The 17,673-nt window shown below is 33.5% G+C and overlaps 1 protein-coding gene across 2 annotated transcripts in view; it reads left to right on the top strand.

Annotated features, from left to right (window-relative positions):
• Nucleotides 1–5,085: 5,085 nt before the first annotated feature.
• The window catches only part of Cpsf100 (cleavage and polyadenylation specificity factor subunit 2), a 41,475-nt gene continuing 28,887 nt past the window's right edge, over nt 5,086–17,673 (top strand). The window contains exons 1-2 of one of the 2 annotated variants that reach the window (XM_067270346.1): nt 5,086–5,233; nt 16,634–16,800. In XM_067270346.1, the coding sequence (XP_067126447.1) occupies nt 16,652–16,800 (149 nt within the window). In that variant the 5' untranslated portion in view covers nt 5,086–5,233; nt 16,634–16,651. The remainder of the gene's footprint in view (nt 5,234–16,633; nt 16,801–17,673) is intronic. The other variant, XM_067270347.1, reaches the window with a different exon arrangement.

Below are 17,673 nucleotides of genomic sequence, written 5' to 3'. Positions count from 1 at the left end.
AACCGTGTATTTTTCCTTAAATAATAAAAAAAAAAGTCGAAGAAAGTTTGTTTAATATTAAATTATACACTATATTTTTAACTGTATTATAGACATATAAATTCCCACCGTCGTCCGATTGTCTGTACGTTCTTCCTTAATCTCGAGAGCGTGGTAAGATAGATGAAAGCCGAGAATACGTATGGAAATTTTAGCCCAATTATATATGAACTTCCGATGTAAACCGTTATTTTAATTCAAAAATGCTGTATTTCCTTGAACAGAGTTACATAGAAGATCGACACGACTCTATTGTTAAAGGGAAAGTATGATGTACAGGGGCAAGACACTACTAATTTGAAATGGAGAGCATATATTTTAAATTAAATAAATTAAAAATTTAATTTATCTTTTTATTTCTATAAACAATATTAGTTTAATTATAATAAGTTTTTATCTTAATCTTTTATACGAATCTCTGGTTATCATTAACACATATCATTCTCCTCCGCATCCCTAGGATAAAACTGAATTTTTTCATATAGAATTAAAAGTAAACATTAATAATAATAACAATGATTATTATTATTTTAAATATTATAATTTCATCTATAGTATTTTATACCCAGTAATATTTTAATAAGTAAAATGTTTTAACATCTGAAGAAAAATTAACGAAGATTGCAAAACCCATGGCTTCATCTGGTGGTGACAAAGTGAACAAATATCGAAGTTTTAATATACAGAAGGGAAAATTTTGATATAATAAATAAAACTGTTTATTATTAAACTTTTAAAAATATTTGTACACGTTTGTATAACATAAAAGGCACTAGCGGCCGAATGGTCTAAGCTATTAAGGCGTCAGCCTATCGTTCTGAGGGATCCAGAATCCAGTCCAGGCGAGTAATATCAGGAATTTTCATGGATGGTCTCTCCTGGGTATGCCAAGCCCTGTCCTTCACTACCCTATTGTGGGCTTGGCTAAACTCGCAATGGGATATGGAAAAAAGGTTTGCTTAGTGCCCATGAGGCGGAAAAAGAGAAGTGTGAGGGAAATCCTGAATATATTAACCGCTTTAGTCTTCCGTCTGTCATTTTGCTACGGGCATTATGCTATTACCGAAATCAGGAGGATGCTTTAGCCCGCAAGCCCCCTTGCTGCCTACGTGCCTGCTTCTGTTCGTTCAAAATAGCCACGTGATTCAATAAAATAAATAGCGAGACAATAATGAAAAATACGTTACCCCGCAAACAGTTCTAAATTACAAAGAAATGAATTGTTCTGTTAGCCCAAATTATTGGGTAAGCCATAATCTCACAAGCTCATATAAGTTGGAGCCACTAATTTGAACCTTATGGGCTAATGTATCTAGGTCAACCCGCATGTCACCTTACCTGAATTCCAATTTGGGTTCATCGGAGCAATAGGATGGCAGAGGCGATTCTGCGTAACGTTCTGAAGAATCCGGAATTGAATGTGGATGGATCAAAAACCTCAGAAACGTCCCTCATCACTCGGCCGCTCTATTGTGGGTCTAGCCGAACCCATCGCGAGCTTGATAAAACTCTTTTAATCATACTCAAGTGAAAAGAGTAAAAAAAGCAGCAGACTGGTCCATTGCCATCTGGTCGTTTAGTACAGTAAGGCCTAATTCCACTTGTAAGTTTCCAGGAGCAGTAACGAGCAATGGCGGCGAACTTGAGTGACAAAGATATAAGGAGTATTCACGATCCATTTTCTCTGTATACCGCTTTCGCAGCTTTCTTAAAAGTCACGAAAGCCTCGCTCCTCTTCACTTTGACTTCATTAGTACAGATTCTATAACAAAAGCAATCGGCTTAAAGAAAAATTCTCCTTGAGCAACCTTTGCCGACTTTTTTAAAACTCTTTCTTTCCTGTGATCACTAAGAGGGACTCTTTTAGCAAGCCCATTATGAGTCCTGCCAGGCCCACAATGGGGCAGCAGAGTGGTGAAAGAAGGGACCGACATATCCGGAAAGACAACCTCCAAAAAATTCCTGGGGTTCCCCAGAGCGGCAGGATGTCACCTTGACCGCTCGACCATCCGGCCTGAGTTTGGTTTGGTTTGAAAGGATAAGGCAACGCGACACAAGAGCAATGTATGAAGGGAAAATGGCTCCCGCGAGGACTTTCTATTGGAAGATTGCTTTTATTAATAAGATGTTAGACACGTAAACAGAACTTGGGAAATGTCACGCAACAAGCCCATAGTTGGTGCGAACTCGTGACCAATTATTGATGACTGCATTCAGCAGACCTAACAGTTCCGGAGCAGTTGAACATTTGTTTGCTGAATACTTTTCACAGAAATGCTATTTCAAAACAATTAGTGTTTGTTGACGACATATTTAGAAGCAGCATCCACTACTGTTGCCACCTTTTCAATATTGCCGACCCGGACGGCAGGTCAGGTTTGTTCGAACAGAAGTCTCTGATGCATGCGCAATGTTATTTTACCATACAAAGAATAATGTGCACGCCAGTTCTAAACTAGTTTAGTTAACCCGGACAATGAATTAAAAACGGAACGGATGGCAACACTATATTATGTGCTGGAGTGACCATGGAGCTATAATACAAAGTGACATGTGGTCCGTCCGGATATGTCGGGTCCTGTCCCTCACCATCCGGCCGCCTCATTGTGGGCCTGACCGAACCCATAATAGGCTTGCTAAAAGAAGCCCTCTTAGTGCCCACAGGGCGGAAAGACTTTAAAAAATATACGGAGTGACTGCTAACCTGCTTAGCGACTATATTTGTGTAGTAATGCTGGCAATTGCTCGTTTTATTGATATCCGGACTCGGCACTTGGGCGATCTGCCGAGGACGAGTCGTGCTACCTGAAGGACTTTCTATAGGAAACTGGTCCCGATTTAAGTGTTACTTTCGTAAAAAAGAAAAACCCGGAAAACATGTGGCCAGCCAATTGGTGTGGCGCAAACCCACGAATGTTCAGTAGTTTTATCCACTCAGCCATTGGTAGGCCGTTTCATAATGGAACGTCGTTCCTTGGATCGGATTTTACGTATAGTGTGGCTCTTAAACCGAAACACTGAGAAATCTCAGAACAAAACCATCACTAAGGGTGTTAGTCCTTGAACACTAGGTCCAAGCCGTGGGTTATCCTGTATTATAATTGGCACCTCATCACAGATATCAAATTATAATTAAACGAACAATTATTTATTGTGACATCGTCACAATACCGGGCTGCAATTTTTATAAAAGAGTTTCTTGTCTTTAAAATTATTGAAACTAATATCTCAAATACTACAATAGAGATAAGAGAGACTCATCACACTGCTACTGATAACATCAAAATGACACTTCTATCATCAGAATGCAACTTTATTACTGGAACGATTTCGGTACACAAGACCCTTATCAGCCATTTTTTTTTAATCACAAAATCTCGTAACAGATGACGCTACATACAATTTTAGTTGTTTATTTTGATTAATAATACAAATGTTATTTTTAAAATAAAATTTCATAAAAGCCAGGATAGTTACGCAACTCGTTGCTAGATATTTTTAAAATAATTTATTGTTATGTATGACAAACCTAAAAGTTCGAAAAACAAAGAAATATTTTTAAAACCATTGCAACTTAAATGGCTTTATGACTACGACCTTACAAAATATTATTAATTTTTGTGGACTGGTGAAAAAAGATTGCTGATATCCGAACGTAATAAAGATGGCCGATGAGAAATTTTGGAAACAAAACGTTCGTTTTGGACGACGAGAAATATTTTCTCTCTCCGGCATAGAAATACCAGAAAATGAAATTTACTATGTGAGCAATGAAAATTAAACACCTCCAGAAGTGAAGTACAAATTTAAAAAGAAATTTCAAGCAAAAGTCTTGCCGCCGTTTTACCAACGGGTGTTTCGAAGCCATCTTTTAAGAAGGGATCCCTTTCAATTGATGCCGACACGTACCAAAACAAATGTCTAAAGAAAATTTTAATCCCTTTTCTTAACATAACGAATTCATCTTTTGGCCCGACAAAGTTTATGATGGAGTTCTTGAAGGACAAAAACATCCCATTGTGCTCAAAAAATTTAATCCTTCAAATCTGCCACGTTGCCGGCTAATCGAAGATTTCTTTGGATATTTGGTACAAATCGTATACGAGAAAGGTCGGCCAGCAAAAATACCATACAACTGATTTATTTTATCTCCACATTTGACGAATGTGGCGTTTGTTTCTTCAGTTCTTCAAAATCTAGCTTTCACTTGAATGATAGTCATACTAGTTACATCTTTTTTCATTTCCCTTTCTTTTATCCAAATTAAAAGCAATCTCTCCATTTTTTCATGGACGGAATATCTTTGTTTCTCAAATGTGATTTTCGTTATTCCTTTAATGTCCACAATGCAAAGAGTTAAACAGAAAAGAGTTTTAGTTCTTTCATCCATTTAACTTATTGGTGGATAATGATAATTATTTTTTAAATTGCTAATTATAAATCCTACTGTTATACAATTTTATTTAAGCGATTATATGAAATATTTCTTTTTATATACTTTAAACTTTGATAGCCGGCTGCGATAACGGCCTACCGCTATGAGACACCGGGATAAAATCTGATTCGAACGGTCGAAAAACTCCCGAAATTTTCTAGGGGTGGTTCTTCCGGATATGTCGGGGCCTGCCTTTATCCGGCTGTCTCATTATGGGTTTGACCTAATCCATAATGGGCTTGCTAAAAAGATCCTCTTAATGGCCAGATGGCCGAGCGGTCAAGGTGGCAGCTTACTGTTGTGGGGGACTCGGGATTTAATCCTGACGGGTCAAAAAAACCCCCTGGGATTTTTCGTGGTTGAAATTCCAATCGGATATGTCGGCTCCCGTCTCTCGCCATCCGGCCACCCCATTGTGGGCCTGGCCGAACCCATATTAGTGCCCGCAGAGGAGAAGAGAAAAAATTTAAACTTGTATTTTTTAATATAAGTTTAAAAAAGTCAAAAAATAAATTTTATTTGTTATAATATAACATAATTTATAATATTAATACACAGATAAATTTATATATTAAATTACGTATTTTTCATAGAAATTAATCTCCGCTGCTGCTAGAGGGAGAACTTTCAAAATGGCGACTCGAATTTTGAATAATTAGCGGAGGGAAAAAAGAATCGTGTTTTGAATCGTTCAAAATGTAATATTAATTAATATATTACATCAACATTTTATTTCGACTAATTTATATATGATATAAGGTACATTTTTATATATAATTTATAAAATAAACAAACAGAATAATAAATTAAAACTTAATTTTAGTTTTAGTAAATAATTGAGAGAGAAAACATATGAATGATGATAAAATGTATTTATGTAAAATGTGTGACTTATTTCATAATTATATTAATAAAAATAATATTTCGTATGCTCCTATAACTTTATATTTATAAAATTAGAATTTATTCATATGTTTTTATGAAATAAAATAGATTTTTATGCTTAAATAAGTTTTTATATATAAAATGGTGAACCTTTGGACTTTATAATCCTCTGGGGGTTGCTTTCCCTCACTCAGAACTGGAATCATACCTTACAATGTTTAATAAGTTTTGTTAATTAAGTAAATTTCTAAAATTTGATTGCTTAAAGAAATAAGTAAATGATTCATATACTTAAAAACAAGTAATTATAATGGTTTGAAGGGTTAATGTTACTCTCGGTGCCAAGATGGCGGCTCGTCTCTGATTCCAGCAAGGAAACAGTGGGACGCACGTTCTAACCTAACTTAACCTAACCTATTCTAATTATTAGCACCAAATTATTAGAATAGGTTAGGTTAGGTTAGAACGTGCGTCCCACTGTTTCCTTGCTGGAATCAGAGACGAGCCGCCATCTTGGCACCGAGGGTAACATTAACCGTTTAAGGTAAGTGAAATACATGACATTAGTTTCAAACTCCTTAGCACAGCGTAAAAGGTTAAGGGAGCGTGACAATTGTCATCATGATTGTTTATTACAATCAAAAAATGCTGATTGTCTCTTTCTTGTTTTGAAAGATTATATTGTTTGTAATATGCACTTTTTTTTTTTTACAATAAAGTGTTCTATAATGGCGGAATCTGCAATCTAAAAGAAGGATGTCGTGCGAAAAGAAATATTTAATAATTTTTTTCACAGGATTGCTATATAATTCGAGGAGTCGACTTATTTGTTTCTGATCAAACATTTTTTTGAGACTGTTTTGTCTCGTCGGAATGAACACTTGTTGGATTCAGAACTTTTATTTGTAAGAAAAGATCTTGTAAAATGTTTCGTCAGAAATAAGTAAGTTGACTTCCCTGAATTATATAACAATTCTTTACGATGGAGCTGATAATTTCAAGAAAGGTTCATTTTTGTAGCTGATAATCATACAGTTTTGAAATATTTGAAACTGACAAGATCATATATTAACAGTTGTAGGAAATTCGGTCTCTGTATTAAGGAGATGGAGATTGTATTCTCTAACTTTTGAAGTCGGTTAATAGATTTCTATCATTAGAAATTAATCCTCGCAGAGATGGTTGAGGATGGATGGGCAAAATGTAGACCTCCATTTTGTGTATCCAGGTTTTTGGGTATACATCTCTCTCTATAATTCAAACACAAACACTAATGCTACTGGAATTCAGTCTGTTATTTGTCATCTGTGTGAATAAACTTTAAATACTTTATTCAAAACAGATAATGACATTAAGTGAATGTAAAAATATCAGATTTATATTTTACTGTATTAAATTTTAACATAAGTAAATATTTTTGAATGCATATATAGTCGTCATTAGATTTAAGAAATAGGAATTTAAATTAAAAAATATTTATTAATATTACTATATTATAATTCACTTTTTTTGGAATAAAATGTTATTTGTTTAATATAGCTATCTCCTATATTTTTCTAAAGGTGTTCAAAAAATATCTATGATTGATAATAAATAATGAATAATATCTGAACTGTTAGATATATATATATGTAAGATTATATATGTCTAAACAGATTATATGAAATCTCATAATATAGTAGTAAACTTGGAGCTTGTATGTTTTGTGTTTATTGATTAATGCAGTGGTTTCCAACCTGTGGGGCGCGCCCCTTTAGGGAGGCGCGAGACTGTTGCAAGGGGGGCATGCAGCTGTTTCCAAAATACCATTTTCGAATACAAACCAAAAAAGTCGAATAGGTGTCAAAAAAATGAATCAGCAAAATAGGTATACGTAATCCACAATCCTCGCCGCGAATTTTTCGGGTACAAATGCTAAAACATCCATCCATACTCTTGCTGGAACGAGAACATCTCGCTTTCGCGTTTGGAGCCGAGCGCACTTTGAGTATTTATGAAATTAGATTGTTAGAAAAATTAAGGGGGCGCGACAATTTTTTTTAAAGGGGGGGCGCAGGTACAAAAAGGTTGGAAACCACTGGATTAATGTATTATATTTCTAACTTATTATTTCATTTGGTTTTCTTTTCTGCAACTTTATACTTTAGATATATTAGTGAAAACGAAATTTAAAAAATACAGTTGAATCCACATAAGTCGTCACCCGGATAACTCGACACCGTAGGTTAATTAGTCAGTTTTCTGTGGTTCCGGTTGACTTACGTAGGCATTAATGTTATTAATGTTAAAAAACTCGGTTTACTTGACATCGTTTAACTCGTCACCACTGGATAAATCGACATACTTTTTCTGTTTCACACTTTTTAGACGTATGATAATTTGACTCCCCTCCTGAAAATACGAGTTCACACCGTACAATAAGCTGTGTGGTGTGAACAGGGAAATTGAATATTTCATTTTAATTCAAGCTGACAAGAAATTTTAACAATTACATAATGTTGAAAACAGTTTTGAAATAAAAATCAATTTTTCTTTTAAAGCTTGGTTTTGGTTTTTTATAAAAATTGAAACCAATTCATTCCTATCAAAAAATTCAAAGAGAAATTAAAGCTCTCGAATTATCAGGAGTGAGAAATCCCTTGCTTGCAATGATTATATTTAAAAACTGAACATTTATTGTTGTTATATTTCAATCATTGGCTGAAATAGTGTTAAATACATGACGATGAACTGATTTCCGATTAATTGGCAGTTTGTCATTTCAGTAATTGGCTGATTACTGATACCAAATTATGACAGATTAATTGGCCAATCCTTGAGACAGATATATATCTCTTTTATGATTGACCAAGTAAAATGTCAGTGATTGACTATATATACAGGAATCAGAGTTGCTGATTTTCAGGGGTGATTTCTCCAGGGATTTTTCTTCTGTACCAGATATTCAGAATATTTCAGAATATCTGGTTCAAACAATAATTATTTTCTAGGTAGTGTGCAAAATTTCAGGTTTTACTATAAAGGGGTTGCCAAGATATAAACAATTGAAAAGTGCAAAAATTGCTAAAAAGCTGTAGTTTTTTTCTTCTTTCTTCATCCAGTACTGTGACCCACCAGTGACGAAGCGGTTCCGTTTCCTGAACACTGGAAATTCGGTCGTGGCTTTGCACCTTGCCAGGACAGGCTGGCCGCATGGAGTTTTCTGGGTTTTCTCCAACTCTGTAATGCCTGAATAGGTGCAGTTACCCTTAAAAAGACCTCCTGGAAGGAATTCCACCCTAGGAAGATCGCCCAAGTGTTGCACTGCCGTAACTTAACAAACAAAACAAACATCCAGCACTGCAGGCACTTCTAGAGAAAAAACTATTGTGTCTAGAAAGCTGAAATTTTAAACTTAAGCCTCTCATAATGACCTATCAATCCAGAAGTTTTGTGAGTGTGAGCTGCTCACAAAACTTCTGGATTGATAAGTCATTATGCTTGTAGGATAAAATTGCATGGAAACAAATCATTTTTACTCAAAATGTTATCTAGAATAACAAAATCTCAAATTTATGCAAATTAAAACCTTTTATAATGATTTTACTAAACAGCATATTGAAAGTGTTTAGTCAGTGCACAGTGTAAGATTTTGCGAATCTAGCGGGACAAAATTATATTAAAAATGGAACAATTTAATTGTAAATAAACCTAATTACAATAATAAGAATAAATCTTTAAGTATAAAAAAGAAACGTAATTTTATACATTACATACTATCACAACTACTACTATCGTCAGAATTGGTAGCCTCGCTACAAAGAGAATCACTATCATTTTCTTGTGTGTTTGTTTAGCTTCATTAACTCAGGATTAATAACTACTCTTGTATGCTTTTCTTGTTTTCTTCTCATAGATATAATTACTGGGTTTGATGTTATCAAAAGATTATGTAGTAAGTCTATATTTGCTTGGATTCTTGACACTTTTCTTGCATGTTCTAGATGTAGTTTCCAGAATTCCTTATGGTGAGACTCCTGTCTTCTTCAGACATATGTTCAATTGGAAGAAAAAGTTCTGTATTACTTCTGGACCATGTATAAGTATCTTGTGACGAGTAACTGGCATTGGATACCAATTATACAAACATACAGATTTGCAGTCTCGTCACAATACTCTATAGAGATAATATTTATCTTGTACCCACAGGCCAAAGTGTGCAATATTGCATGAAATCACTCATTTAACAACTAATCAACCTGTTATATTAGAAGCCATATTAGCATTTAAAAGAAATCTTCTAGTACTGTTTTCGTCGTTAGTATTTCCTCCTCTTTGCTTTGGAGTGTCCAACAATAGTCCTGTTTCTGACTTAAATCTGTCTATTATGAATTTCTTTCTAGCCATGACATTTTGTTTCTCTTCAGGTGTAGGACACTGCCATTTCTATACATCCAATTTATACCCTACATCCATCAATCTTATTTGCATGTGACATAGATAAACCCAAAGAGAATGTATGAACATCACTATTATGTCATTGAACCATTTTTAAGTTATTTGTATCTTTCAATGTTGCTTGGCAAATGTAGTAATTTTGGGTTGCCCTATTTCATCATATCATATCATCATCGTTTTTCAATATTTTGTGTAATTGTTGTCTCGACGTGTGACGATATGCGTAATAAGTTCATTATTTTGCAAAAACACATTTCATTGTATGAGGTATATAGATCTTCTAGATTATAAAAAAATACAAAATCTCGATGTACAAAGTTGTACAAAATTTTTGGCAATCTGTTGCAGTTGTTAATTGTAATTAATTTCCGATTAACTTGCCAATATATAGAGGTGGTATTTTGTTACAAATATAAAGGTTTGAGAAACCATTTACAAATTTAAATTTAAACTACGTATCCTGATGTAAACATTCCACTGTGATTCGATGAAACACCTAAAAAAAAGATTTAATTTTGCAACCGAACATCAGAAAGTGACTCTCATCATTCCAGCATTCTCTTCAACTGATCAAGTTGAAAGTCTTTTTTGAACAGCGATTAACAATACAAGCAGATTATATTGCGTAGCAGTTTTTGTTTGATGTATCAGCTTTGTTTTTAAATGGTTATAGGTGAATATATTGTAGGTTATTTTTAAAACTTTTGTCCTGCTAGATTCGCAAAATCTTACATTGTGCAGTGGCTGAATTGTCTTAGGTCTTGATGTAATAACGCAATCATTAACCAAAAAACAATTGATATCCAAACAAAAGCATCTGAGATGTAAAAAACTTGCACCAAGTAAAAAATTATATCAATTTAGATTTCTTCTTTGGAGTTTTTCTTTGATAAAGCTGTTTGTCACTTTAAAGCAAAATATAGGAAACATATCTTCCTCATACACACCGGGGTGTATATTAAGTAATTACAACTTACTTGAGCCTTGTGACCGGTGTGAAAATAATCAATTCACAGTAACGAACGTTTTCCGGACGCCTTCCATGTCCTTCTTCAGGTTAAAACCATCCGGAAAACGTTCGTTACTGTGAATTGATTATTTTCACACCGGTCACAAGGCTCAAGTAAGTTGTAATTACTTAAAATATAGGAAACATTAATATAGGTAAAAATCTTGTGGGTACCACTTCAAAATGCCAAGCTTATCTAACTTATATATAAAGAAGCTTATATAAAGAAAAATGCTTAAGAAAAACTTTTAGTCTTCTAAATTGTCATAATTTTTTACTTGGCGTCAGATGTTTTTGTTTGGATTTATATTATAAAAGCATCTTGTATTACCGATACAGTCAGTTATCAAATATCATACTAATGTTGAGATTACTCTTATATATATATATTATATATATATAATATATAAATACATATAGGTATATAGGTAGTCTTTGACTTTCAGATGTATTGCATTCCTAAAAATGTGTATGAAAGTCAAGTAATAGAGTTATTATAAAAGGAGTTCCATTTCCAGAGAGCTGAAATAATAAGGTATAAAATATCTTATTGAGGTATTAGATTACATGTATATTTTATATAGATGTAATGATGTAATCTAATACCTCAATAAGATATTTTTACCTCTATAGCTTAACACTAGGATTAAATAAGTTATTGTTCATCACCAACAGCACTCGATAATAGCATCATTTCCACGTGTTAATAAAGAATATAACCTTTTTTCTAAGGTGACACTTTGAAACATCGCGATGAGAATGTCACTAACTCGCAAGTAACCACTGAAGAGCCAATATTTTTTTTAATTAAAATTTAATTACAAGTATAAATAGTCATTATTGGTACGTAGTTAATATGTATATGAATTTGCACATGTAATACCTTTATGAAAATTCTGCTATTTAGACTAACATTTGTTATTTTCAGTAACTTGTCACCTTCTCAGTCTACATTAAGTCAAGTTTACGGGACTCTACGATAAATTTTGGTAGTCAGAGATTCAATTTGTATACAAGGAAGAGAAAGGCTTTGATTTGTTTTTTTCTTATCTCCATTGGTTAGTAAGAAACATTACAATTTCTCCTATTAGTATTTATTCGGTATTCTAGCAATACGTGCAGGTGCATAGCATGATTGCGCCATTTTAATAAACAAGGAATTAGGTAGTATGATTTTATATTTACATTATATAGAAATCAGGGTCTGTTTTACTTAACATCCTATCCACATTGTGTTGTAATGGGTCTGCTTGTTTAATATGTAAGATGTCAAGGAGAAATACATGGTTGGCTATATAATTTACTTAAAACTGATGCAACTGACACATAAATAGCAACTATGTTCATCAGCTAAACAGGATTATTAAATTAAAACAAGGTTCTATACATGCTCTCTTCCTCAGCTCCCTTAATGTCTAGCAGGTTATCTCCTATTCTCAAGCAATCAATATAACACCTAATCTATCTGTCAGTCCTCTGGTTTTGAACTGATTTGTCAGGTTCTATGGGTCTTGTCCAATGTCCACTTGACAGGTTAAACCAAACCTGGACAATTTTATCTAAATAATGTACCATGATTATTTTCTAATAACTTGGTATAATCAAAATTATCACAGTAACTATTTTTCTACATTTCTTGACATTGATTCAAGATAATGTTTTTTTGTCATTTTATCATTTTTGAATGTAGAATATTGATTATATACTTTATTGCTGGTTCTATATTGATGTCATTCTTAGTTAATAGGTGCAATGATTTTAATATTTCAGGTTATTGCATTTTTCCATTATTAATTGATAAGCTTATGTTACAATTACTTTCACAACAGACATTCCTTCCAGTGCAATGTAATTAACAAAATGATTAAGATTAGATAAAAAATGCATTTTTTTGTTTAATCTTAATCACGTAACCTGCCTGAATCACACTTTACATCTTCTGGCCGAACAAGTTCATTTACATTTTAAAGATGTAAACTCCCTCGTTTGTTTCGGCAAGAAACTACTTGCAAAATCACCAATGTAAACTGCTATGTATCATGAGCATCTGCCAGATACTCCTTTGCCACCCTCTCCCATAGTCATGAGATATGGCACATGGATAAAAGCAGCAGTATTCTGTGTAGATCATTTATGAGACTGTCAAAATTTTATCAATGAACTGGATGAATCAGAAAGTTCTTTCATTGTGGATGTTAAGGAAGGTTTGGAGAATCCACATTTAACTGTTTCTTTAATCTGCACCCATCGTTAAATTTTCCAGATATCATTTGAAGCATTAGAAGCAATAGGGTTGTCATTTGAAGAATGTCTAAAAATTTTTCAAACAGCAAAGGATATTGTATACAAAACTGCCCTGCTGTATGTGGAGACAAACTTTGCATGAAGCTGGAGGTGCTTTTGGAAAAGAACAGTGGTTTTTCTGTGTTTTTCCATATTAATAGCTATCTAGTTGGAAAATTGTCTCAGATCCTTGAAGATGAAGGGCTTGCCAATGTATCTTTGCCGAAATACTGTCCTGTGACTACAGTAGAGGCTGAGAAATGTTCGTCATTGTATAAAAACATTCTCGATGACCATTGACACAGTCTGACAGAAGAAAATATCAATAGATTTCTTGTATGTGCATGGTCATATTCAAACTGTATAATATTGTATACTGCATTAATTAATAATAAACAGATAACTGAAGAAAAGTTGATAATTTTGGTTTATTTTTATCACTTTTTTTGTTCCGAGAATAAATCCGGAAACGCGATCTTTTCGATCTGAAACTCCACTTTTATCGATCCAAAAATCCGGGACTTGAGTAAGCATTTCTTTAAATATTATCTTTTAATTTTAACCAAATGGCCAAGGACAATAAATATATATAAAATAATTACAATTTGGAAGAAACAACGAGTCTTCACTTCCAGTCCTTTCATGACATCAGTTTTTACATAGCTTTGTTTTTAAATGTTTTCACATAACGAGGTGGACGAGAGGCCTCAAATAAAAGGTCAACTTTGCCCATAAAGACTTTTGTTCCCGGGGTTGTAAAAGTACAGGAAGTGAAGACTAGTAATGTTTACTTAAAATCATGAACCTAATTTTTAATTAATGTCAAACAATCTGCCCTATTATCAGACTAAAATAAGGCTAGTTTAATAGTTAAATTACTTCATATTTAATTATTATATTAGCCTTATTTCAACCAGATAATATGGCAGACTGTTTGGCATTAAAAATCAATATATTAAAAATTTAAATTTCTGCAAAAAATTATTAAAAACATATTTTAATAACAGTGTCTTTGTATTCATAATCATATGCTAATTTATAAATAAAGTGGATTTAAAACTATGTAATAGAATATTTAGAATAATTTAGAATAGTTAATAAATGGAATATTGAAATAAATAGTACAAAAAATAACATACACAGATATGAAAGCAATAATTGCAGAAATAACAGTTATAGCTTTTATAGTGTGTGTGCGCAAACATATTGCAAAGTTGGTAATGTTGATAATGATTATTCCCTGAATTTTAATTTATTATTTGATATATTAGTGTTGTTTCTCATTGATATTATGAGAAATGCTACTTACAAGAAACAACGACGAGCAGATAATTCCAAAATTATGCGTATTATTATTACTTTACGATGATAATGTTTTAATATGTTACAAATATCTTATATATTAGAATCGGTTGTATTTATTCAAACTTGCAGATAAGAAAAGCTTCCATCTTACCTCGTTTTCTCATATTATTCTTGACTTTTTTATTTCTTAGTCTACTGAAAAGTGTGACAGTCCTCAGCACAGTTTTCTTTGTTATTTCTATAACTCTATAAAATCCTGAAATCCATAAGTCAACATAATGCAATGGGACACTCCTTGTGGCAGTTTTTTCTTCTCCCATATGCAAAGTTATCCTCTCAAACTCTTTTTCTCTTTAAAAAAAATAATAATAATCACAGAAGTTCACCCAGTAGTCAATCAGTGGGTCACACAATCATTTATAGTGGTTGACAACTTCATTAAGAACCTTACAAATGTGACAACTGTGAGAGGATAAGTGAGCTCAATAATAGACATTTTGTAGAAAATATTCAACTGAAATGTGGAGCCCTCATTATCTTCTAAAGACGGAACGATGCCTTGCTATTTGGTCGACTACCAGAAGGGGTGGTTGCACGATAATTGTTTCCATCAACCCGTTATTCTTACATGTCATTAAGAAAGGGGTCGTCTTATGCTTCCCGTGAAGAAGGCTTGTCCAAACCCGCTCCGATGGACTAATTATGCACAGATTTCAGCTTACGTAGTTGGCAATAGTCGCTCCCACCCTATATACAGGGTGCGGCGCCAAAATCCGGACAAAATTCAATTTCAAATTCCCGCCATTCCGTACCACCGGTAGATGTCGTGTTTGGCATTCAAATAGCTTGACATGTGTATTAAACCATTTTAACCGCGAAACAGTCGCCATGTTGAAACAAAGTGCTGAGTATAACTGAAGAGCCGCGATTATCGAAAGTATTCGCGCTGAACACTCGGCGACAGAAATTATTCGGTTCTTCGGATACCCAAGATCGACTGTTTATGATGTCGTTGCAAAATACAATCGGTCGGAGAAGTCAAATGAAGGTTTTGCAACACCGGCAAGGAAAATTCACTTGAAGGAGCGCATTGTCAGAACCCCTGAAATCATTCAACGAGCTCAGGAGCTGATTTTTGAGGATCCAGGTCAGTCGATCCGAAAATTGTCGTCTGTTGTTGGTGTGAGCGAGAAAACTATGCGTAGAATCGTTGAGGAAGACTTCCGCTACAAGTCTTACACAATTAAAGTGAGACAGATGCTTTCTGAAGCTGCCAGGACAAAGCGAGTTGAACGCTGTAACCTGCTTTTGTGTTTCTTAAAAAACAATGCTGCCGGACGACTCAGATTTTCTTCTGACGAGAAAATTTTTACTGTTGATGCGAAAATCAATCGAAGAAATGACCGATGGCTTGCCCACGACCCAGAAGATGTCCCCGTTATTGCAAAAACGAAATTTCCGGCGAATGTTCATGTGCTAGGTGTTGTGTCCAGTGAGGGTGATGTCATGCCACCGTATTTCTTTAACAAAGGGGAAAATGTCACAAAAGATGTTTATTTGCATGCTCTGTCAAATGTAGTGAAGCCATGGATGGAAACTGTATCATCTGGAAAACCATATGTTTTCCAGCAGGATGGTGCACCCGCCCACACAAGTCATTTGGTGCAAAATTGGTTGTCGGATAACGTCGACATGTTTTGGTCAAAAAAATTCTGGCCTCCCAACAGCCCAGATTTAAATCCTCTGGACTTCTACGTATGGAGCGTAGTTGAAAGGGTCACAAACAAGACCAGACATGCAAACATCACATCGTTGAGAGCCGCTATTGATGCGGCATTCACCAATATCGACCGTGAGACATTAAAGCGCGCATGCGCACGATTCAGACCGAGAATAGAGGCTGTCATTCAAGCAGGAGGGAGCTATATTGAATAAATGTATTCTGTATGACATTTAAACAATGTGATTTTAAAAAATTTGTAAACCTTTTCGTTTTTTTAATAAGAAATATGTTTGAAAAAAATGTGTAATTTGTCCGGATTTTGGCACCGCACCCTGTATACATTTCTGTTTTTAAAATGAAATATTTCGTTGTTTTAATTTAAAAGATCCGTTTATTTTTAAGATTATTTAACTTTTAACTAGTTTATGTAAAAAACAATTAAGAGATAATATATCAAAATTAAAATATTTGAGTTTAGATCTCAATTATAATACATTTTTTTTTTTCTTTCTTTCAGATAATTAAACTACTAATAATGACATCCATCATAAAACTACAAGCAATGTCAGGGGTTTATGATGAATCCCCTCATTGCTATTTATTACAGGTGGATGAATTTAAATTTCTCCTGGATTGTGGATGGGATGAATCTTTAAACATGGCATTTGTTAAGGAATTGAAAAAGTTAGTGATTTTATTTATATGTTAAAAGTTTAAAGTTATTTACTGTTATCTTATAACTTCTCATTGCTTTTAGCAGCCAAAGCCAAGTGTATCATATTATTTTACAATGTGTGTGCATTTTTGTTTTAATTTAAAATTTCTGTAAATAATGTTTTCTTAGTATGATCTCGTTTTATGCATAATTGATATGCAGATTTGTGGTTTTTTTGGATAGCAAATAGTTAAATTAATTGTACAGTAGTAATTCTGACTATTAATATACACATACTAACTATTGTTATTGTGAAATTCAGTATATATAGTAAAAGTAAAATGTTTTAAATACATTTTAATGTCTTTCTCTTAATTTTAAAGTGTAGCTGCACAAGTGTCTAGACATCTGGGATTACTTGGGGTACAGCATACGTTTATGCAGAATTTTGTTTTATGTTATATAGTACTTGCTGAGATGGAATCTCTATGTAAATGAGATCATACTGTACAGTACTTACTGTATTTTACGGACTATAAGACGCACTTTTTTCTTCGAAAAATTGCCTCCAAAATTCAGGTGCGCCTTATAGTTCGTAGTGTCTTATAGGTATTTTTTTTTTTTAAATTGCTTAAAATTAAGGTGCGTCTTATAGTCCGTAAAATACGGTATATATTACATAACTATTTAATATAAAAAATTTCAATAAACAATAATCAATTATAAGACAGAAAAGTTATTTAAACAATGCAAAGTTTCTTTATAATAAAAATCTTTCAAAATAGACAGATTGCACTTAAAATCAACTAACTAAACACAACAATATTCTAAGCAGATTAAATTTGATACTTTGATGCATCATAGGTGAAGTTTTTTCCAAGATTTTTCTAGAAACATGTTTG

Source organism: Centruroides vittatus, unplaced genomic scaffold, assembly GCF_030686945.1.
Source record: "Centruroides vittatus isolate TY-2023 unplaced genomic scaffold, ASM3068694v2 contig_370, whole genome shotgun sequence".
NCBI lineage: Eukaryota > Metazoa > Arthropoda > Arachnida > Scorpiones > Buthidae > Centruroides > Centruroides vittatus.
This window is presented reverse-complemented; position numbering and strand designations above follow the sequence as displayed.